A 23,950-nucleotide genomic window follows, 5' to 3' on the forward strand; every position below is an offset into this window, starting at 1 on the left:
TTTTTGTACCCTTACATCAGAAAATTTTTGAAAAAAAGTGTAAAAATTGTTTATTAATAGAAATTAATCAATAACATTAATCTAGATATCCCAAATCGTCAAGTACTTCGAATTATTTGCGTTAATTATACTGGGTCCTTCAGCTCAGCTCCCATATTCTGTAGCTCAGTTATTAATTAATATTTTGCAGGCTTATACTGTATCTCAGGCGGCATTTCAGTAAATTATTATTGATTATACAGAGTGTCCCAAAAAAGTGTGACTCCATGATGATATATTTTTTTAAATGGCACGATATATCTTTTCTCACATTTTTGGGTGTCTTTTATGGGTGCCTACATAGTTCCAAAATTTTATTGAAATCGTCTGAATGACAGCAGCACAAAAAAATAAAAACGAAAAAAAAATCGTATTTGCGTCGCTGGTTTTAAAAATTAATCATAATTATAAACAGCGCCTCATTAATAAAGTTTCATGTCAAACTTATTAAGTAAGATTCCAGGTGATCCATGTTGCAAGTATAGAATAATTTTAAACAGAAAAATTTTACTTCAAAACTTGCTTTTATTAAATATGCTCAGTACATGAGAAACCTCCCATCTTCAGCTGAATCTAATATAAAGACTGGATACAATATTAATATACATTACTAAACAATTTTAAAAGATAAAAAACTTAAGTCACAATTAACTATACAGGTGTCTCAGCGAGATCGGTCATTAGACGTTCCTGGGGTTCTGGCCAAAAAAAAAATTTGAGAATTCAGACTTAAGTATTACGTTCTCTTCGTCTAAAATATTCTCAGATATCTAGCACTTCCGGTTATACCGGAAGTCGCCACCTACTTTTTTTTTAAATGGAACATCCTGTATGTTTTTACATATTTTGATTTTTCTGTTTTCAAGGTTTATAAATAACTTTACTTTTTGCAATTTGATTCGACCGTTCTCGAGTTATTCGAATTTTTCTAGAAAAATCTGCTCCAGCGCACATTTGTTCAAAAAATCATAGAACACTCGATTTTTGAGATATCAATTTAGGATTCAGAACATGCTGAAACAACATGATGGAGTATGTTTTGGTGCCGAGAACGGCTGTCTAGATCGTTTGGTCACTTTACTATGACACGTTAACTTTTCGAAATTTGGAAGCAAAGTAACTTCATTTTTTTAAATGGCACCCCCCATATTTTATTACTTAGTCGTATTCGGCGTCTCACTTTACATCTTTTATACTCCATATGTCCTATGCCTAACATTAATAGTTTGAGAAATAATTTGGGTTTTTTGAGAAATGCTCACATACATCGATATTTACCTAATGTGCCATGGAAAACAAATGTTTAATGACTTATTGACAAACGTCAAAGTCTGATTTACGTTGTTTGATACTTGTGAGTCTAAAACCAGTTAAAATGGATATTAATAACGTAATAGTTATTTATATTACAAGTGGGCTAGAAACATAATTACTGTACGAGTGTGGAGAATTGCACGACGAGGTCGTAGACCGAGTCGTGTAATCACACGAGTCCACGTGTGATATACAGCATTTTATCTAGGACTTCTAAAAATTACTAAAAAATCTATTTCTTTAAAAAAGTCTATTTGACATTTATAAAAATATTTTGAAATGATTGTTGACAATTTTGAATTGTCAGTTTCAACAAAATGTTTACTCATTTGGAATAAGTGTTTCGAAATGTAAAAACATAACAATTAATGTTTATAATAAATACTATTGTTTCTCTGTAAGTAGATAGCACTTTTTCTTTTGTATTGTTGCTCGTTTCAATAAATTAAGTCTGTTCTGATTAAGCTAAAAATGCGTTACGTAATGAAACCAGTGCGGTAATGAACTTCATTACGTAACTCAAATCACCTCAAATGAGTGCGGTAATGATGACTTATCCAAGCAGTCGTTGATAAACAATATTTATACAAATGAAGAAATCCATAATTTATTTTTTGTGCACGAAAAGTGCGACAAAGTTCTTAGTAGAACTTGCAGAATGTTTAATGAAAATTATCCACATTTACCTCCGATGACAAAAAGGTAAATTTAGAAGAATAGAAGCAAATTTTTTGCATTTTGGACGAATTAATCACGTGTTAAAGTGACCAAAACCTTATACCTTGGCTTATTTCGAGCCCAGTCCCAACACCTCAATTCGAGCTGCCAAAGAAGATCTGGGAATCATACTACGAACTTTGTCGCGCTTTTCATGCATAAAAAATAAATTAAGAATTTCTTGATTTGTGTGAATATTACTTTCGTTAATGTTATCGATTTTAACTCTTTTCAGTACTAATATTAAGGGACATAACAGATAAATATTAGCTCACATGCATCAAGTGACGTAAACAAGTGAGTCTTTGACAAAAACTCATTGAAAAGGCTTGTTTTTCATGGCACACTAGGCTAAATATCCATATGATATGTGTGCATTTTTCAAAAAACCGTCGAAGGCCCACGAGCAACGAGCTTCGTGTGTGCTCGGCTCAGCCCGTTTAGCCAGCGGCATGTCGGATCTCACAACAGCGCTTGACCTTGAGTGTGCATTTCCCGTGAACATGACTGCACTGAATGCGTCCGACGGTCGTTGGTACTCATGACAATCTGTCACGGATCAGTCCGCGGCACGTCCACGGTTCGGTTGGAACCGCATTTTTCAACTGCGCAGGCTTGTGACCGTCAATTGGCAGTCAAAAGTGCGGTTCTAATGAACCTAATATTTAAAAGTTTATGGTGAGAGTAATAAAATTAAAAAATTCAAAAGAATATTTAATAAACCGATTTATAATGCAGGTATACAGAAAATATTTAAAAATATGTGTAATTCTATTTCCAGATAAGGGTAACTTCATGTCTCTTCCGCTATACAAAAATTAAATAAAATTAGTTGATTAACTTTGGATACTTATATGTTTAAAAAGTAAAATATACCTTTTTTTTCTTCTTCTACTACTGGATGTAAAATCGAGTCAATTGTATTCAAAAAGTCAGCTTCAGCTTCCATAACATGATGATCAACGAATATAAGCGGAGACCAAGATGGTTCTTTTTCAATTTCGTCACCTTTTTCAGCCTTAGCTTTTAATTTCAATCGAAGTTCTCTGTTACGACCTTCTAATATTTTCTCTCGTTTTGTTTCTCTTTCAAACATCTAAAATACATATAAATACAATATCTGCAAATTTTAAAATGTTTTGTTACTGGGAGAAATTACAATCCATACATTACTTATTATAGTAATGAGGACAATATACAGTGCTAGAATAAAGTAACCCCCACACCTTTTTAACTTCCGAACAGATTGAGATATCAATATGATCAAAAAAGCGCCAGTTTCTATATTTTACCAGCATAAATATTTTCTTATGGAAAATTTTGCTATCACTTTTAGTTTTTCCGGAAAATGGATCAACTTTGTTTTTTTAAATGGAACACCCAGTATATTATGGTATCTTCCGAAAGATGAAAACATCAGTACAAGAAAAGGATAAAAAGAAAGTTCTTCTTAAAACTTCTAAGAAAAAATTGTCATAACAACAATTTTAAAGTTTGTAGGTACCTTGAAATTTTGTATTTAAGCCGGCATGCAATGGCTAGAAGGAGTTTAGAGCACAAAATCGAAGCAGTTTTAATTTTGCTCGAGCTGACATAAATCTACAAAAAAACAGAGCGACAATTTAATGAACAATTTCCTGAACATCCAATTAGTCGAAAATATTTAAGAGAACTTGTAAATATGTATAAGTACGAAGGCTTTCACGGCCGGTGTTAATTAAACTAAAACTAACACAAGACATGTTTGACGTTTCGCATGCCATGTTGCAACCTTCTTCAAAAATAAGTTCGAAATGACGAATTCGGTTAAAATGTGACAATAAATACATGAAAAGGTATATTAATTAATAACTAATTAGTGTTTAATTGTCAACTATGTTGTTTTTGTCAAATCCGGGTGGAGAAGGCTTTCACAAGCAAGTTCGCTAGCATCTTCCATGTGCGGCTGAGTTCCCAACCAGCTTCTCTATTCACGTTATTTCCATGTCGATGAATCTCTAGCGCCTCTCTCGTCAATGTTTGTCCGTTTCTTGTCAGCACTTTGGTGTTATCTAACTCTATGGTGTGTCCTTCTTTATGGCAATGCTCTGCGACTGCAGATTGTTGGATCTTCCTTAGTCGGACCATGTTCCTTGATGCGGAACTCGATGTTACGTCCAGTTTGCCCAACGTAATATTTCCCGCAACTGCACGATAGCCGGTAGAGTCCCGCTTCCTTTAATGGGATTAGTTTGTCTTTGGCTATCGGAAAAGCGTTTTGTATTTTGCTGACCGTGCCGTATCGTACCACGATATTATTCTTCTTCAGACGCCTCGCAATTCGTTCCGTCACACCCGAAACATAAGGAAGGCAGATAAAACCGGCTGGTGTCGTACTTACCGAGTCACCCTTCTGTTTGCGTGGTTTGGTGGCTCGTCGGATATCTCTCATCGTATAGCCGTTCTTCTGCAGTACATCCTCTAGGAATCTTTCTTCTTTTCTTAGGTTCTCTTTATCGCATATCCTCTCTGCTCGCTGGAATAAGGCTTCAATCACGGACCTCTTTTGTTGTCAGTAGTGGTGGGATGAAGCCTGCAGGTACCTATTCGTGTTCGTCTTCTTTCGATATACCCCCAGTTCCATGCCACCATATGTCTTCCTAGTGACCTAGTGATTTCTGTTTCCATGGTAAATTTTATCATGGGGTGCTGTGAATTGAGGTGGTCTAGAAATTCCGGAGTTGCTCTTTTCCATGTTGCCAGATCACGAAAGTGTCATCGACGTAACGGAGCTCGGTTTCCAAGGACTCTTCTGTAACGCTTCCTCTTCAAACATCCCCATGTGTAAATTGGCTATCATAGGAGACAGAGGTGATCCCATGGCTGCCCCTTCGCATTGCTCGTAGAATTCCCCCTTCCAGCTGTAATATGTCGACGATAGGCAGTACTCCACCAGTCCTGGGACATACTTGGGCAAACCCTCCGGGATGAGTTTCTGGCGAAGACCATTCTCGGCATCTGTGACTGGTACTCTGGTGAATTCCACGTCGAAACTTACCAGCATATCCTCAGTGTCTAACTTCATACTCCTAATTGATACTACAAAATGTGTGGAATCTCTGACATATGACTCTGTTTTACCTGTAAAAGGAGGCAGAATCTTGGAAAGGTGTTTTGCTAGCTGATAGGTGGGAAAATTTATGGCACTGACAATAGGGCGTAGTGGGACGTCTGGTTTATGTATTTTGGGTAATCCATATATCCTTGGTGGTACTGGAGCCTGTACGAATAAGCTTTTCTGTTGATCTGCTGGGATTTCTGTGGATTTTAGCAGTTCTTTCATCCTTACCATCTTCTCGGTTGGGTCTTTTTTATTTTTTTATAGGTGACTGGGTCTAAAAGACTCTTCATCTTCTCGTTGTATTCCTTGCTGTCCATAACCACGGTCGCATTCCCATTGTCCGCTGGTAGGATGATAATGTCTGGTTTTTCCCTTATCGTTCGTAGTGCGCTTCTTTCGTTCATTGTTAAGTTTGATTTTGGTGGCTTTGCTGTTTTAAGCACTCTCGCTATGTATTGACGAATTTCTTCTGCTTTCACTGCAGGTATTCTGCGAATAGCCGCTTCCACTTCACATATAATTTCTTCTTTGGGAACCCTCTTTGGAGCGACTGCATAATTTAAGCCTTTGGCGAGTACTTTAGTTTCCTCCTCTGTTAATAGGACGTTTGCTCGGTTGATAACGACTGTTTCAATTGGCAAATCGTTGTTTTTCCTCTTGTGCGGCGGTCCAACGATTCGAATTTCTTAATCTGCTTATCCCGACATCTTTGGAATTCACGCTCAGCCTTCTCCATAATTATCCTGTCTACTTTGTCCCAGTCTTCTCTTGCCATGGAATTGAAAAGTGAGAGGTGGAGTCGTAGTAACCTCTCACTTATTCTCTGCAGATCTTTAAAGGTTTTGTAAATGCTTTCTCGTATCAGCGCCTGTTTTGTCTTAATCAAGATCCTACGTGCTGCAGTGGTGTCGATATGGTGCTTCACTCTGAGGAATGTTGGCGTTACCCTCTTTTCTCTGCATCTACGTAGGAAAGCCAAGCCACTTAATAGTTTGCGTTGTCTAATCCGTAAGTTGTCAAGATCTTTGATTTGTTTGTTAATATCCTGTTATCCGTTATTTGACGAAAAAATCAGTTCAAATTTGAACTGGTGGTAAACCGATGTGTTCTTAATATGGGGCATATTTTATTTTTTCGATATGCCATATAATTTCACGGAAAACCGCAGTTTAGTAAGATGCGGTTATTTCGAAAACGACCTGGCGGATTTCAACGCGATTTTTAACAAAATATGTCAAATAATGTCGGTTGTCAGATTCCGTTATCAGTTTTTCAAAATTAGGGCTCCCTACTTTTTTAAGAGCGATTTAATGGAATTATAAATTAAAGAGAAACAGAAATAAGCTATGCGGGGAGAGGAGGGTTCCGTCCAATTGGAACAGATGGTGCGTCCCAGACAGTACGTCGCACCTTTATCTTACCTACATAAAGAAATAAGGCGCGACGTCCTGTCTGGGACGCACCATCTGTTCCGATTGGACGGAATCCCCGTAACCCCGCAGAGCTTATTTCTGTTTCTCTTTAATTTGCAATTGCCGCTCCGTACGGGTTAAGGGTACGGAGTATGGTATCTCGAAAACGGTAAGGCCTGGAGGTTTGGAAAAAAATCCTTAGGCAAAGTGAGCAAGAGAAATAGGTGGAAATTATTTTGAAGATCGTAATACGACTGCTAGGGCGTGTAACTGCCATAGAGAAACATAAAATTACCGCTATCTCAGAAAGTTAAACGATGAGCTATAACTTTGACAACATCATTTAGGTCCATTACTACCATCTTGGTTGATAATAGTTCAATCTGTTATCACAATCGGTATCTGTTAGGGAATAATGTAAAACAATGTGGTGGACATATATATATATTTTTCTATTGAGGAATATTGTGGGCAATTGTTTTCCTGATTATGTGTAATCGCATTGCGCACCAATGTGATTTACGAATTCATAGAGATGTCTGAATGGGCTACACGTTGCCAGTTTCCCGTAATCGTTAAGCCAATCTTAAAAACACTTCTAGAGAAGAATGTCTTTCTTTGTCGTAATTACATTGTACATTTTTGTCATGCAGTTGCATCATATTCGAAACATTAAAAATAAATCATCATACGCTCTATCATGCACCTCTGCGTTAGTAAATGACATGTTTACAGTTACCATGGTTATGTAATTTGTTTTTCTCAATGAGGTAACTGGATCCGATTGATTTCACTCGAGTATTTAATATTTTCTTCTAGAAAGTGTTTTTTAAGCCAGATAGAACTTACGAAAGGGTTAACTGTTAAACGAACTGTCATACTGCGCTCAGTTTTTGCTATTTATGATCAGTATACTTTGGCAAATCATCATGAATAGATAGGCATTCTAGAAGTAGGTGTCATAAATAGAAAGTCAAAGCGAAGTAATCTCGGAGGACTATGAACACATATAGAACCAACAAGCATTGGAGAATCACACTTGTTGTTTAAAAGTTTGTAAAAATATAATATATCTCCACAAAAGCGACGCTGGTTGAGAATTAACATACGAAAAGAAGTGCAAGTTGATTCGTAATCAATGTATTGACCGAAAAATTTAAAACAAAGGTATTTGAGGAATTTAGATTGAATACGTTCAGTTCTAGATTTATACGAGAGATACTGAGGATTCCAAACGACGCTGCAGAAGTTAAATGTGCTGTAGACATAGACAAAATAGAAATTTCTAATTGCATCAATGTTAGAAAAAGCTACCGTGGATCTCATAATAAATCCTAACATACGCCAAGCTTTGGAAATAACAGTATCAATATGTTTATTAAATAATAATTTATAATCAGATGTAACACCCAAATCTCTAATAAATGAAACACGTTGCAACCTCTCACCAGCGACGCTACAATTGTAGTGGATCACCCTCCTAGAGAAGGAAATAACATTACACTTTGATAAGTTTAATGAAAGGCGATTATTGTTTGTATTGAAAGATTGTTTAAGAGGCTACTTTACCATACAGCTCGGCAAATTACAAAAAACATACATTATTTATGAAAATATTTGGATGAAATTTTGTACATAGCTTCTTCTAACAATTCTACATAGCGCATGGTGAAAATTTTTAAAGTTTTCCAAAAAAAGGGGTTTTTTTCCTCAATATTATAGAATTTGGTCGTTCTTTTTTAGCTTGCATGATAGTATACTTGAAAATAGTAACATTTTTCAAATAATTTTTTCAAAATTTTTAGTTATAAAGGAATAGTTTGTAATTTGCTAAAATTGCAAAAAGGTAGCGTAAAAATGAATATTTTCCGTCAAGATTCCCACGAAGTATTACCACCGCGTTAGTCCCGCCTCCTGCCGACTGAGCGGCGCTGACATCGACTCTCTTCATCCAAGCTCCTTGTTTTATCTATAACTTCTTAATGTGGTAGAGAAAATAATCATTTCCAAAAGTACGTTTTGAACTTTATTTTCCGTGATTTTCTACTGATGATTGTGTAATTTAACAAAATTTTTGAATTTATAGTCAATAGTTGTTATTTTATTGTGTACTATAGTGTTAGTTTAATTTAGTTTGTGTAAAGTTTTTATAAACAATGGGTAAGTATGTTCATCTAAAAAACTACCCCTTAGCATTTGAAGATGTTCTCGAAAAAGGAGTAATAGACGATAATAATTTACGATATAAATTTTTATAAAATCTAAAATTTCATATTTTATAGTCCAAGATTCAATTGAAAAATGTATTCATTCCGAAAGGTAAGTTAAATTTTATTAATTTTATTGTATAAACTGTAGCACACATAAAAAGGACTTATTTAAAAAGAATAAACAAATAAACAAATGATGCAGAACCAAATACTGATGATGGTGGAGAATAATCCATTCAACTGCAACAAAACTCACATTAAATTTATTAATGAGTCAAAAGAAGGGCTTAGCAACTCATTTCTTTTATGTTTTATGTGCGGGATAAAAAGGAAGCTTTACACTGAAGAAAGCAAAGAGTCTATTGAGATAAACTCTGCTGTTGTTTCTGTTATCTGTCGGTACCGGATGTACACAGGCTGAAGAATTATTGTTATGTGTGGATATACCATTTATGTTAACAAAACCATTCCAAAAATATCGAGAAACCGTAAGTGACATGGCATAGCAGTCTATGAAGAACGCAGGTAAAGAAGAATTAATTTAGTTACAGCTTCAGAAGAAGTAAATAAAGACTGAATAAAGACTGTAAACGCTAAACGCTCGAACGTCAATTACAATGCATCATCCGGAGTGGTACTGCTATAAAATAATTGTATACATAAAAAAAAATACTCGTGTATACAGGGTAATTCAGGTAGGTAGCGAAAGCCGATCAGGGTAATGATAGCAATTCGGTTATAATTTATGAGTGACATTTCACACGAAGAATATAAAAGAAAGAAGAATTTATTGGAAACTTGCAAGATGGATGCATTAACAGAAATAAAATACAAATTCTTACCAGAAGCTAAAGTACCAATCAGATATGGATCCAAGAAAGGTATCTGTGCCTAACTGCATCGAGATTTGGTGATGTATCTAGGATGAGAAATGACACGTCTTGCTTAAATAAAGTTAAATCAATCTTGTACTCGAAATTTGCTAGAAATAATAACACTAAACATGGCCAAGACTATGAATGGCCTGCATTAAAAAAATTTGAAAGTAAATATAACTTGCCAGCAAACTTTTGAGCTCTATTCATCCGTAGGATGTATGGATTCTTAGTTGCAAGTCCAAATGAAACAATAAAAAACGAAAATGCCATCGTCGAGGTGAAGTGTCCAGCGAATTTCAAGAGCTTACATCTATTCAACGATGGCAAATTAAAATTTCCTAAAGATTTTTCTAGTCAGGGCTGTTTTATTTATTACACTATTAGCCATATTTTGTATACTTGAATCATTATTTAATATTATTATTAATTAGGTATTACATATTATTTCATTTACTTATACAAGGTGATGCAGACCATGCAGTCCATTTTTTTAAACAGAAATATTAAAAAAGTTCGAATGAAAAGTAATAATATTCATACAGGAACCACATTTATTCAGCTATTTTTTCTTTAATTCTTGTAACTACCTGTGTTTTCAAATAAAATTACTTACACGGTTACTCTGAGACACCTGTATATCAAACGAACGCATAATAATACAACAAAGATATAATTTATAAATGTTGTACCGAACTTTTCACATTCCCTGTATTGCAAATATATCTATTTTAATATAAAATGAAGTTATAAATGTTATTTTCGTTTCAAAATGATATAAATGTTTTATGCCTCGCAAAATTATTTATTGCATTTGAAATTGATTTTTGCCTTACATTCAATTGAATTATAAACCCATAATCTTAGATGTTCTCAACTTCTTTCTCTAATTTCTCTATTAAAAAATTAATATTCTATTCATATCGAAAAAAAGCATTAAAAAACTGATATTTGCGTAATGTAAATTGTTGTGAACCAAAATACTTAAAAAAACAAACGTAGTAAAAAGGTGGGCTACGACTACGATTATTAATAAAAAATCAAAATAATAAATAAAATGGAAAGTCAATAAAAAGATTGATTGTAATTCGTAATTAAGAAAAATTGTTAATAAACAATAATATTTAGAAGAAGTCGTTTAATTTCTTCATTAACAACATCGACGAGAAAAAGAATCGTAATAAAATAAACACGATGTTTTTTTTTATCTATAAAGGGTCGGGCCTAGTAGAAAATAAACTCCGCCTCGTTGCTTCCGAACGTCCGTCGTCTGCGCCCCTCAGAAACTGACCGACCTGGTAAAGTGGGCTCTTAAGTCAGATTGCAGTCTAGAACAATCAAGAGGTAAGGAGTTACGGAAAAAGAGTTTTAAATCGTCAGCATACACTAAACATTGGGCATAATTAACCCGGTCGAAAGCTTTACTAAAATCCGTATAAACTGAATCAACTTGACAAGAATCATCCAGAGAAGATATACTGGGTATATTCAAGCAACTTACTCTCAACCCAGCGACCAGCCAAAAAACCATGTTGTCTATAATTGATTTTAGACTTAGGGGCAAAGAACTATGCATGAAACGGTGCATGAACTACTTTCTCAAACACTTTACCAAATGCTGGCAAAATAGATATGGGGCGGCAATCAGGGTCCCAAGATTTAAAAATGGGAAGAACAAAAGCCCGCCTCCACAATGAAGGAAAGACACCCATTATTAATGAAGCATTAAATAAAATAGTTAAAGGAAGGATAGAAAGTGTGAACATTCCTTGATTAAAATTGATGGAATACCATCAGTACCAATACTGTCTGTAAGCCTGGCGCCCATCAGGGCCTCCTCAACCTCAATTCTGTCAAACTGCATCTGATTCAAAGGAAGGGCATCCATTTTCAAATAATCTACATTTTGCTGGATTGGAGCAGGATTAGCATACTGCGACACCGTCGCCGACAACAGTTCCATTCCATGACATCGTAGAAGAATTGACATCCACACGTTTCCTAGATTTAGTATAAGCCCAAAACACCTTTGGATCAGATTGGATATTGCTTTCAGCTCTTCTAACATACTCCATGTAATTGTGATGGATTAGATACTTTGCACGACTCGGTATTATATGAAAACCAAGTGGGTAAACCCTTGATAGCTTTGCGTTTTAAAGGGACAAATTCACGTATAGCAGTATTAACATAGTTATAAAAAAATTTGAACAGCGTCGTTGATATCACGACCAGCGAGTTCTGATTCCCAGACAATTTTATTAAAGTACTCATTTAATTCGGGAAACCGGGCTTTTCTAAAACAAAAAGCAACACCATAAGGTAATGAACGAGTAAAATGAATTGAGCAGGAAAACTGTAGAGTGGAGTGCGCACTGTCCTCAAGAAGCAATGGATCATTAGCAAAGCGAGATTTGATATACATCGGTAGAATTAGTAATAACAAGATCAAGTGTGTTTAAAGAAGAATTTGTATGATAATTTAGTTGGTTAAGTCCGCAAAGGGAAAGAACATCCAGAAATTCACAGGAGCGGGCGCTGACGAATCCGAAAGCAGTGGCGAAACCGGAATCCAGGTCAAGTGACCAATTTAATTCAGGCAAATTAAAGTCACCACAAATTATAAAACGATCATTAGGTTTACTTTCGATAATTAAGGTTAATTGATTTTAAAAAAGTCGTTCTAAGTTTACATTTTCAAGGACAGTTTTTGACGTTTCATTAAAAAAATGCTAGCCGGAGGCGACCGATCGAAAGCGGCCGTGTTTGTTTAAAGCTGTGCTGGAAAATGATGTTGACCAAACAGAAATTTGTTATGTCCGTACTAACCTCATTTTTTCAAGTGACATTTTTTGATCGGAGTGAATACCATCTACAAGAAATATCATTTTGCACTCTAACAGAATGTTGCAGATAACGAAGACTCAACCTTTGATGACGACAACTTAATGTTCGTGTTCAATAAATTTGTCATACCTAGCCAACAATAAAATACTCTCTGCATACAACTATTTTTAGAGTTTTTACTCCATAATGGTGTTTCAGGTCAGTTTGATTCGTGTAGTGTCCCACCAAGTATAACAGTAGTATGATAAGTCTGACAAACTACCAAAAGCCATTATGTTAAAGTTTCTTTCTTGAATCTGCACCTTTCCAGAAAATTCCAAAGCAGGAATTCGAGGGAATTCCACAGAGCTTCAGATGATGAAGTGTAATTTCATTTTTTGACGCGGCAGTGAAGTTGAACCTTTGGACCAAGTGAAAGACAAGAAAACAATAATGGATTCCTAATATCTTTCCATTTTTTGATTATCTTCTCAGATTCTGTATCTTATGCTTTGTTGCCAATCTAAAAATATAGTAGGAATTAACCTGTTGTTAGTAGAGGTGACACCGCAGAGGGGAAAAAAATCTTACAATTAGATATATCTAGCGATTATAATTTAGTGAGAAACTTTTTTATAGTAATACCGGTATTAGTACCGGTATCCCGGTTTTAAAAATATTGAATACCGAATACCGGTATTGAGATTTCGGTCCGGTATTGCAAGCCCTAGTCTGCCCCTTTCCAAAAGGAACCAACAAGAACAATAGATGAAATCTCAACCGACCACAGCAACACAGTAGTTAATTTATATGCAGTATGTCCCCGGATCGAGTTATAAAGAGGAACAAAATTTTTGTTACTGATTTTTCAAACTTGTCTCAACATAAATAATGCGTCGGATATGTTCAAACTACTAAATCGCATAAATTTTATACTCTAACTATAAAAGTTAACTAATTATTCCCATTTTTATGTAAAAATTGGACTCTTTTCTAAATTGAAAAATTTTCAAGTTCAATTTATGATATTATCCATTATTATCCAATTATCCATTACTACCATCTTTTAGTTAAATTTATCTTATAGATAAACCCATCTACTAGCCAATCAGAGCGCGTAAAATAACCGTAACCGTAGTAATAATCCCTTAGATAGCTTAGCCAGAAGATGGTAGTAACGACCCTAAGGTTCATTACCACCATCTTTTAGTTAAATTTATCTTATAGATAAACCGATTCAGAGCCAACCAGAGCGCGTAAAATAGCCGTAACCGTGGTAATAATTCCTAAAGTCGTTTCGCAGTTAACTAATAGATAAACGTTATCCGATAGTTAGACTAACAACCAGTTTAACTAGAGGTGGTAAAAATACTACACAATTTATTGAATGAATTCGAATTGATAAGATGTTTACGAATTAAACATTTATTGCGTCTTGGTTATTGCATAACTGCGAAACTTTAATAAATACAGGTCGAATTATTTAACTCCTTGAAATAATCACTCACTTGAAACTATCAAATAATGGATAACTTTTCTAACGAAAATATAACTTAGAATCACTGATATCCAAGCATAAAGCATCTATACGAATGATGACTAAATTAAACAACACCAAATTTTGTTTATGCAAAAAGATTTGGAATTTAGCCTTTGAACTAAAAAAGAAAAGGTACTTATCCTGAAAATGCACATCCAAAAACTAATCTGCATATACTCGTATAAGAAACGAAATAAAGTCCAGAATAAGCTATAAGGAGACAATATTACAGTCAATTCATCAGCGATATAGACTATGACCTGTATGGAGCAATTGGAAAATGTTCAACGAGTATGAACAGACAAATGTGGTGATACAGGAAGATTGAGAAAAATATTTTACACTCCCGAAAAGGCAATACACGTTAGTTAAGCTGTAAGCACAAAAACTATTATCCAGATAGAAGAAGTCGAAGAAAAAGTTGGAAAACTGAAAAAGAGGTGTCTCCTGGAATCGACAACACACCCAATGAATTGCTCAAATATGTCGTTTCGCAGTTAACTAATAGATAAACGTTATGCGATAGTTAGACTAACGACCAGTTTAACTAGAGGTGGTAAAAGAGGGCCTTAGCCAATGAGAGCGCTTAAAACCGCTGTAACTTTGGTAATTATCTATCAGTTAAATTTATCATAAGGTGGTAAAAGTGGGCCTTAGTGGTTTGAACATATCCGACGCATTATTTATGCTGATATAAGTTTGAAAAATCAGTAATAAATTTTTTTTTCCTCTTTGTAACTCGACCTGGGGACATACTGTATACAGGCTGTTATAAATTGCCATATAATGTACAGTCGTGATCTTGGGAAATGCACACTCAAGGTCAAGCGCTGTTGTGAGATCCGACATGCCGCTGGCTAAAAGGGTTGAGCCGAGAGCCCACGAGTCAAGAACTCTTCGTGTGCGCTCTTGACTTCGTGTCTTAATTTTAAAATGTTGTTCCATGCTTTATAAGTCTTCATTAGGTTCTCAAAGTTCGGATAATTTGTCCATAAATAATCATTAATATTTAATATGTGTGATAAATAAGCTGTAATTTAGAATAAAAAGAATTTTGAAAACTAGTTTTTTTGTTAAGGTTATTTTCTTTAGCTTTAAAATTCGTTTTTAAAATTTTTTCATTGTCATATCTTCATGAAAAACACATTTGGCAACATAGTAGAATAACATATTAGCATTTATCATATTAGCGCACACGAAGAGCTCTTGACTCGTGGGCTCTCGGCTCAGCCCTTTTAGCCAGCGGCATGTCGGATCTCACAACAGCGCTTGACCTTGAGTATGCATTTCCCAAGATCACGACTGTACACGTAGCGACATTCTTCGATGGACTCTGAATCGAAAATCTTAATGCTAATATGTTATTCTACTATGTTGCCAAATGTGTTTTTCATGAAGATATGACAATGAAAAAATTTTAAAAACGAATTTTAAAGCTAAAGAAAATAACCTTAACAAAAAAACTTTGAACTTTGAGAACCTAATGAAGACTTATAAAGCATGGAACAACATTTTAAAATTAAGATTAACGCTCAATCATTTGTGTGTTTACTGTTTCTGTCTGACTAAAGTTGTCTTCATCATTTCCGCAGAATGGCGGAAAATTTCAGTCAAACAAGGAAATAATTATTTTATTACTACGTTTGCCGGCAATGCGTGTAATGACTAGGTTTTCCGTGAAATAACGGATTACGGCTTTTGCCTACGACATAAGTATACACGCAATTATGCAAGTTCAGACAAGAACCTTCCTCTAGCAACAACCCCATTTTAGTTTCGATTCGGAAAATCCGATAAATTATGCAGAAATAAACTTGTTGGGCTGTTGAGGACCAAAGTGTTTTAGGGATTTTAATTTTTTTAATAATTAAGTCACCTTGGATACTTTCAGGTATTCCTGGAAGTATATGGCCGTAAAACAATAATTAAAAGAATTACAACTATTTTTAAAACATCGTTCGCCTGAGGGCGTGAATTATAGGGTTAATTCCATCGAGTCTGCGACTTATCGAACCGTACTAAAACTGTCGACTTTATACGACCTGTATAAGTATTAATTTACATTTATTCATATTGAGTTAAAATAAAAAGATATAGAAAATAAACTCGTACTATTAGTACAAGAACTTAAATATAAATACTAGTAAAAACCATAAATTTCTTACAGCTGTTAATAAGGCCTTATCATTTTTAGTTGAAAAAGATAAATTTTCGCTAAATTCCACCAAATAAATGGTTCCTTTTTGACTCCCAACAGCAACTAATCGACCGGCTTCATGGGTTCTTATTTTTGTTAACGCATCATCGCAAATTTTAACTCCTATACAGGCGTGTTTTTGTTGTTGTAATATATCCCAAACGTCCAAAACACCATCTGAACGTGTTGTAAAATAAACAGAGAATCTGAAAATGTATGTATAAAAATAAGATAAACGACAGTTAATTGATTTTTAATTTGTGGTTGCTACTCTAAACAAATTAAAGCAGTAAATCAGACCTAATTTATAAGAGACACAAAAAAGTATTGAAAAGAATATACCATGAATTTCACTTAAGATGCAATATACAAACTTGTATTTCCATGAAAACTAGGGCGTATCTATTTACAAACTGTACTTTGTCCCACATAAAATGCAACATGTCAGTATAATTTAACATTAGTAGCATTTTGATATAATATCATACAGAAATTTAATATTAATATTAAAGCAGGAAGCGAAAACTCAGCTACTGGCATGGCACCTTTCGGGATTGAGTTTGCACGCAAAGGCTAACCGGAAGTAGACCATAACTTCGTTATTTTAAATGAAATGCTGTAGTTTTTATTACACCTTTTAGGGCCGATCTTACAAAACAGTTTACACCGCTCCGTATACCAAGAATAACTAAATGTTGGTATAAACACTAGAACAAACGTCTTACAATACCGACGTATAGCATAAGTAACGGTATATGGCGCGGGATAGCTATACCGTGCAACGCAACGCGAATAGATTATGCTAGGAATAAGTCAGACTGTTTGATATTGATTATGCCATCGCTTTAAATTGAAGATGGCGTTGGAAAATGTTTATTTGTAGCATGAATCATAGTATTTATTAAACCATTTCATTTACCTCGCTCATAAAAATCGGAAGGTAAATAACAGAGTTACAGCTTGCGGTGTTCTTGTGTGACAACCTGTATACAGGGTGATTCAAAAAACCGCTGACAGACTTCTAGAGTAGATAATACATGAAAAATTAAGATGAATAGTCTTTATATACATGGGGTCGCAAATGCCTCCTTAACGAGATATAGCGGGTCAAAGTTTCTTTAAAATTTAACATTACCTGCAATAAAAAGGCCTTTTTTAAAAATACTGTTTACACCATTACTAATTTTGTCAAACGGGCAGTATTTTCGTGTAAAGTAATCAATTACCTATCAATTGGTCTCTTACAAAACTTTGATCAAAGCAATAGTTTTTAAGAAAAACACGTTTGTAGAAAATTTGTTAATCCAATCAAAAACTATTGCTTTAATCAAAGTATTGTAAGAGACCAATTGATAGATAATCGATCATTTTACAAGAAAATACTGCCCGTTTGACAAAATTAGCAGTGGCTTTGAAAATATTTTTAAAAAAGGGCTCTTTATTGCAGATGTTTAATTTTAAAGAAACTTTGACCTGCTATATCTCGTTAGGGAGGCATTTGCGACCCCATGTATATTAAAACTTTTCATCTTAATTTTTGATGTATTACCTGCCTAAGAAATCTGTCAGCGGTTTTTTGAATCATCCTGTATACAGGATGTCTTTTCTCTGGTAAAATTACAGTCAAAATGGATGTATTGTACATCAATGGATTCAGAAAAACAATCTCTATTCAACGACATGAAAAAAAATATATGGAGTAATTTGGAAAACAAAAGCTAATTTCGCTTGATATTGAAGATGGCATTGGATAAAATTTATTTGTAGCATGAATCATAGTATTCATCAAACCATTTCATTTGATACCTCGCTCATGAAAATCGGTATGTAAATGATAGAGTTACAGCTTGGGGCGTTTTTTATCTGACACCCTGTGTATTTCGAGAATTGAAAGAATTCAAAAGAAATTCGTAAAGTACCTTTGTCATAAGTCCGCAATTAATTACATTGATTACGATTCCACATGCTCATCCTTCAATCTTTTATCTCTTCGTCAGCGCCGTCTTTGTAGTGAAGCCTTAACATACCACAAAATTATCAATGGCAGCTTCGATTCGCTAGCACTTCTTGAAACCGTTAATATATGCGTTCCTCCCCGATTGCTTCGATTAGATTATATATTTCACACTCCCATTCCTCGCACGAATGTCTTTCAGAATTCTCCTATGCTGAGAATGGCACACACTTGTGATCATTTTCATTGCAACGCTGTCTCCAGTAGTTCACGTAGGGAATTTAAACGTTTGGTAATTGCATATTCTAAGCTTAAAGCTGATCAATTAATTTAAGTAATTCCATAATGAAGTTTAATTTGCGTGTTCTTTTTTTTGCAACGTCTTGTTATTATTATAAAGTCTATCCTTTTATTTTTATTATCTCAATTAACTCGTTACTACGTTAACTCGTTTTACTCGTTACGCTATTAAAGTAATTTTGGTTTAACATTGTTTTTTGGTTATTTGTTTTCGTACTATTTTGTGGCAAAGAGTTTGTGGGTTCGTCCCGTTTCTGTGCCTATAGTGTTAATAATAATAAATAAATAAATAATAAAAAAATCTTAGCGGGCTTTGCGGTCTTTGTCAGAAATATTTTTGACGTTTGAATGTCGCTGTTTTTCTTGCTATTATTGTTGTTTTTTATAATTTTGAAACGTCGAGTGAACGAGCGTAAAAGCGATAAAACTTTATTCAAAAATTAATTTAAAAACAGTGATAATGGTGGGAAGAACACTGACATTTGAACGTCGGGGGTGTTTCTGAATAAGATCTGCTGAGATTTTTTCTAGAAAAATTAAAAAAAAAAAATACAAAATAAATTTCAAATATCGGCGTTGTAATAATCTGCCATAATGTTCAATGACTTACACGCGTCGTCAAATGTAACTAATGACAACAATAATACAAACATGGACCAAAAACTGTCAAAATTCCATAGCTTTCTAATAAAAAAACCTGCATTTCGTGCATGTTTTAATAAATTTCCCAATATAGTAGACGCCACGAGAGCTGGCAGTAAATCATCGTGTTCTGCTCTTACAAATGCCATACGTAGTTCACAAACCTTATACAGGGTGTCACACAAAAAACGCCCCAAGCTGTAACTCTGTCATTTATATTCCGATTTTCATGACCGAGGCATCAAATGACATGGTTTGATGAATACTATGGTTCATGCTACAAATAAATTTGTTTCAAGGCCATCTTCAATTTTAAGCGATTATTAACATTTGTTTTTCAAATTGCTCTATATATTTTTCTTCACGTCATTAGATAGAGATTGTTTTTCTGAATCCACTGATGTGCAATACGTCCACTTTGAATATAATTTTAGTAGAAAAAAAACACCTGTATATACAGGTTGTCGCACAAGAACGCCGTAAGCTGTAACTGTGTCAATTAACTTCCGATTTTTATGAACGAGGTATCAAATGAAATAGTTTGATGAATGCTATGATTCATGCTACAAATAAACTTTTTCCAACGCCATCTTCGATTTCAAGCGATTATCAACTTTTGATTTTCAAATTGCTCGGTATGTTTTTCTTCACGTTATGGGATAGAAATTTTTTTTCTGAGCCCAATGATGTACAATACATTAACATTTTAGCAGAGAGAAACAATTAAAACATTTTCCGAACATTGTCTTACAAGGGAAGTGTCACAACTGTGTCTCACCGATTTCGATGCAATTTGGTACAGTCATAGAATGGGCCAAAATAAGGTTCGTACATTTTTTTATACGTGCGGTAAAAGCCCCTGGGGCGAGTTATAGGGGTTGAAAGTTTGGAGAAAAAGTACGTTTTCACTTATATTTTAAAAATGAAAAGTGCTATCAAAATTTGGTAAATTGTAACTGATATTCATTTTAAAAGAGCTTTCTTTTGATGTATCACACATATACCAGAGGGTTAAGAAGGGCGAACTACCCCTATTTTTTTGGAATTATTTAAAAACCACCCTATCGATTTTGGCGGCATTAAGTATACTTCCAGCACGTTCAAAAATATTAGTTAAGGGTTTTTTCCCATTCGCTCTAGATCATCCCCAGCGAAGTTACGGGGGTTAACATGTAACCACTTTTCGTAAGAATGATGTGATAAAATTGTCAGGTATTTTGAAAATACTTTAACAAAACCGTAAATTAGTCGCACAATAAAATGTTTAATGTAAAATAAGGCATAATACACCATTTAGGGGTGGTTGGGGTTAACCACCCCCTTAAAAATTAATTCTATCCCGGGCATTACTTGTTGATTACGGCGAAATTTGGTACTGTGTTTGTTTTATATAGTTTATTAGTTTATTTTTATTCTACATAATGTTGCCAAAAATACACCTACCAAAAAAATTTTGGCACAATATTTGTTTTTTTAGTGCCGCTTGCTAAAGGTCATTTCTCAAAATAGTTTTTTCTAGTATAAAAGAACGTGTGCCCAGTGGGTAGATTTTAGTTTCAGAGCAACTGACAGAAGCAATGGTTACAATAAACCCAATAAACGTTTTAAATTTGCTAATGACAGTTTTTACTGTTATGAATATTCCCCAGACTCCTGTAAATGAAGCAGAAGTTAGTTTAAAAGAAAATATACAGCGTATTTTAATGGAAAGTATGGAAGACTACAATATGCAAATTGAAGACGAAACTGTATTAATTTTCGATTCATCCAATGGCATCAATGACGGTCAGCAAATTATTGAAGACCAGGATACAACTGACAGGTTTGTAGAAGATACTGATGCTCATTGTCCATTGAAGGATGACATCGACTACGAGTACAAATTAGAGGCGGTAAATTACTGGACAAGTGGGAAGAAAGGTTATTTGAAACTAGAAACCGTAAAAAACAAATACCGAAAAGTAACGTCAAAGACCCAATTGCACAGATGGTCTAAATATATTGAAGAAAGAGGGACATACAAAGAAAAATTAGCAGAAATTACCGAATTTGTAATTAATCAAGCGAGAGCCGCCGTAGATAATAAATTGCCACTACATGATATTGATATACGCAGATGGGCTATACAAGCTAGAAATGAAAAGAATTTATCTCCTCAACTGTTCAAAGCATCTCATAGCTGGGTGCAACGTTTTAAGAAAGCAAATCGGTTAGTAAGCCGAAAAATAACAAAATTTCTATCCCAAAAACAAATTGGAAATGTTGATCGAGTAAAAACTTTAGCAAAAGATTTCGTTAAAGAGGCAAAGCTACAAATCCAAATATATGGACCTGAAAACACCTACAATTCGGATCAGAGCGGTTTTAACTTGGAATTCCATTCGGGAAGAACATTAAGCGATTTAGGAGTTAAAACCGTAGAAAGTGTGGTCCAGTCGGTGTCATCTACAACGCACAGTTACACAATTCAACCCGTAATATCTGCTGATGGGAAACTTCTTTCTCCACTTTTTATTGTTTTAAAAGAACCCTCTGGCAGCTTTGGACCGAGGGTAGCAAATACAATGTTTAAAGCAGACAATATATTCGTTTTGGCATCAAAATCTGGAAAGTTAACTTCAGAACACATGAAAAATTGGCTCCAAAATGTATATTTTCCAAATACTGGTTCTAAATCATTATTATTATTAGATTCTTGGAGTGGCCATTGTCCTGAAGTTATTAGTGAAATAACTCCATCAGGTACTAATTTTAAACATTTATCTATACCTGCAGGGACAACAGGTCAAATACAGCCCCTAGATGTATTTGGTTTCAGAATATGGAAAAATTTTATTAGAAGATTCTCTGATCAGATTATTCTTTACCAGTATGATGTCAATTTACATCAGAGGGATAACATATTAAAATTGCAATCGTTGACGCATAACCAGTTGGCTTCCCCTCGGTTTATAAATGTTTTTAAATACGCATGGTTTGCAAGTGGCTATATAGAGGAGAGACCAGACCATTTTGAAAATCCAGAAATGAAATTCCAAACACAGTACCAAATTTCGCCGTAATCGACAAATAACGCCCGGGATAGAATTAATTTTTAAGGGGGTGGATAACCCCAACAACCCCTATATGGTGTATTATGCCTTATTTTACACTAAACATTTTATTGTGCGACTAATTTACGGTTTTGTTTAAAGTATTTTCAAAATACCTGACAATTTTATCACATCATTCTTACGAAAAGTGCTTACATGTTAACCCCCGTAACTTCGCTGGGGTTGATCTAGGGCGAATGGGAAAAAACCCTTAACTAATATTTTTGAACGCACTAGAAGTATACTTAATGCCGCCAAAATCGATAGGGTGGTTTTTAAATAATTCCAAAAAAATAGGGGTAGTTCGCCCTTTTTAACCCTCTGCTATATGTGTGACACATCAAAAGAAAGCTCTTTTAAAATGAATATCAGTTACAATTTACCAAATTTTGATAGCACTTTTCGTTTTCAAAATATAAGTGAAAACGTACTTTTTCTCCAAACTTTCAACCCCTATAACTCGCCCCAGGGGCTTTTACCGCACGTATAAAAAAATGTGCGAACCTTATTTTGGCCCATTCTATGACTGTACCAAATTGCATCGAAATCGGTGAGACACAGTTGTGACACTTCCCTTGTTAGTCACTTCTGTATTACTGCAGTGTGCCATGGAAAAAAATAACACGCAAAACTGATAACAGTCATTAAATGTTATTTCAATGCCCGAAGCAGTTGTAAATGATACTTATAAGTTGTTTTTTCATTTATCCCATGGCACACTACAGTATAATAGAAGTGACTTTAAGAGAATGTTCAGAAACTATTTTAATGTTTTTCTATGCTACAATTACAATTAATGTTGATGTATTGTACATTAATGGATTCAGAAAAAAAAACTCTATCCAATAGCGTGAAGAAAAACATACCGAGCAATTTGAAAATCAAATGTTGATAATCGCTAGAAATTAAAGATGGCGTTGGAAAAAGTTTATTTGTAGCATGAATCATAGTATTCATCAAACCATTTCATTTGATAGCTAGGTCATGAAAATTGGAAGGTAAATGACAGAGGTACAGCTAGCGGCGTTCTTGTGTGGCAACCTGTATATACAGGTGTCTTTTCTCTACTAAAATTATATTCAAAATGGATGTATTGTACATCAGTGGATTCAGAAAAACAGTCTCTATCCAATGCCGTAAAGAAAAATATATAGAGCAATTTGAAAAGCAAAAGTTAATAATCGCTTAAAATTGAAGACGGCCTTGGAAAAAATTTATTTGTAGCATCAATCATAGTATTCATGAAACCATTTCATTTGATAACCCGCTCATGAAAATCGGAATGTAAATGACAGAGTTACAGCTTGGGGCGTTTTTTGTGTGACACCCTGTATATATACTATCTCCTATATCGCTGACTAAGGCAGCAAAAGAGTGTAAACACTAGAGTGCAGATATATATATATATCTGTCTCTGTCGTGCCCCCGTCTACTCAAGAGACATGCGTGAACACGTGGTGAGTACGCTTTTATCTTATTGGACGGTGAATTAAAAATTGATAGCAGCTGATGACCTTGATGTTTATAAATCTCCAAATAAATGTTTGACACAAACATAACCTAAAATCTAAATATTTAGTTATGTATATTATAGGTTTCATGTGTATAATAAATAATAACATAATTATTAACATATTTTAGGACTAAGCAATTTAAAATGTAATTATTATTTGTTAAGAAAGTGAAGAAAATTTGTTAAAAGATATTTTTGGGGCCTAAAAATTGGTTGAGC

General features: G+C 34.4%; 1 protein-coding gene and 1 long non-coding RNA gene across 3 annotated transcripts in view; both read right to left on the reverse strand.

Moving 5' to 3' along the window:
- Positions 1-2,771: 2,771 nt before the first annotated feature.
- LOC111414372 (dynein intermediate chain 3, ciliary-like) overlaps positions 2,772-23,950 on the reverse strand; it is a 47,681-nt gene continuing 26,502 nt past the window's right edge. For both annotated transcript variants that reach the window (XM_071198530.1, XM_023045692.2), the window contains exons 5-7: positions 16,199-16,436; positions 2,947-3,166; positions 2,772-2,877 (exon numbers count right to left, since the gene is read on the reverse strand). In XM_071198530.1, the coding sequence (XP_071054631.1) occupies positions 2,864-2,877; positions 2,947-3,166; positions 16,199-16,436 (472 nt within the window). In that variant the 3' untranslated portion in view covers positions 2,772-2,863. The remainder of the gene's footprint in view (positions 2,878-2,946; positions 3,167-16,198; positions 16,437-23,950) is intronic.
- LOC139430983 (uncharacterized) lies at positions 8,889-10,238 on the reverse strand. The gene is made up of 2 exons (XR_011641331.1): positions 9,635-10,238; positions 8,889-9,032 (listed from the first exon to the last, which is right to left on the reverse strand). It is a non-coding gene; the product is annotated as an uncharacterized lncRNA (long non-coding RNA).

The sequence above is a fragment of the Onthophagus taurus genome, chromosome 1, assembly GCF_036711975.1.
Source record: "Onthophagus taurus isolate NC chromosome 1, IU_Otau_3.0, whole genome shotgun sequence".
Lineage (NCBI taxonomy): Eukaryota > Metazoa > Arthropoda > Insecta > Coleoptera > Scarabaeidae > Onthophagus > Onthophagus taurus.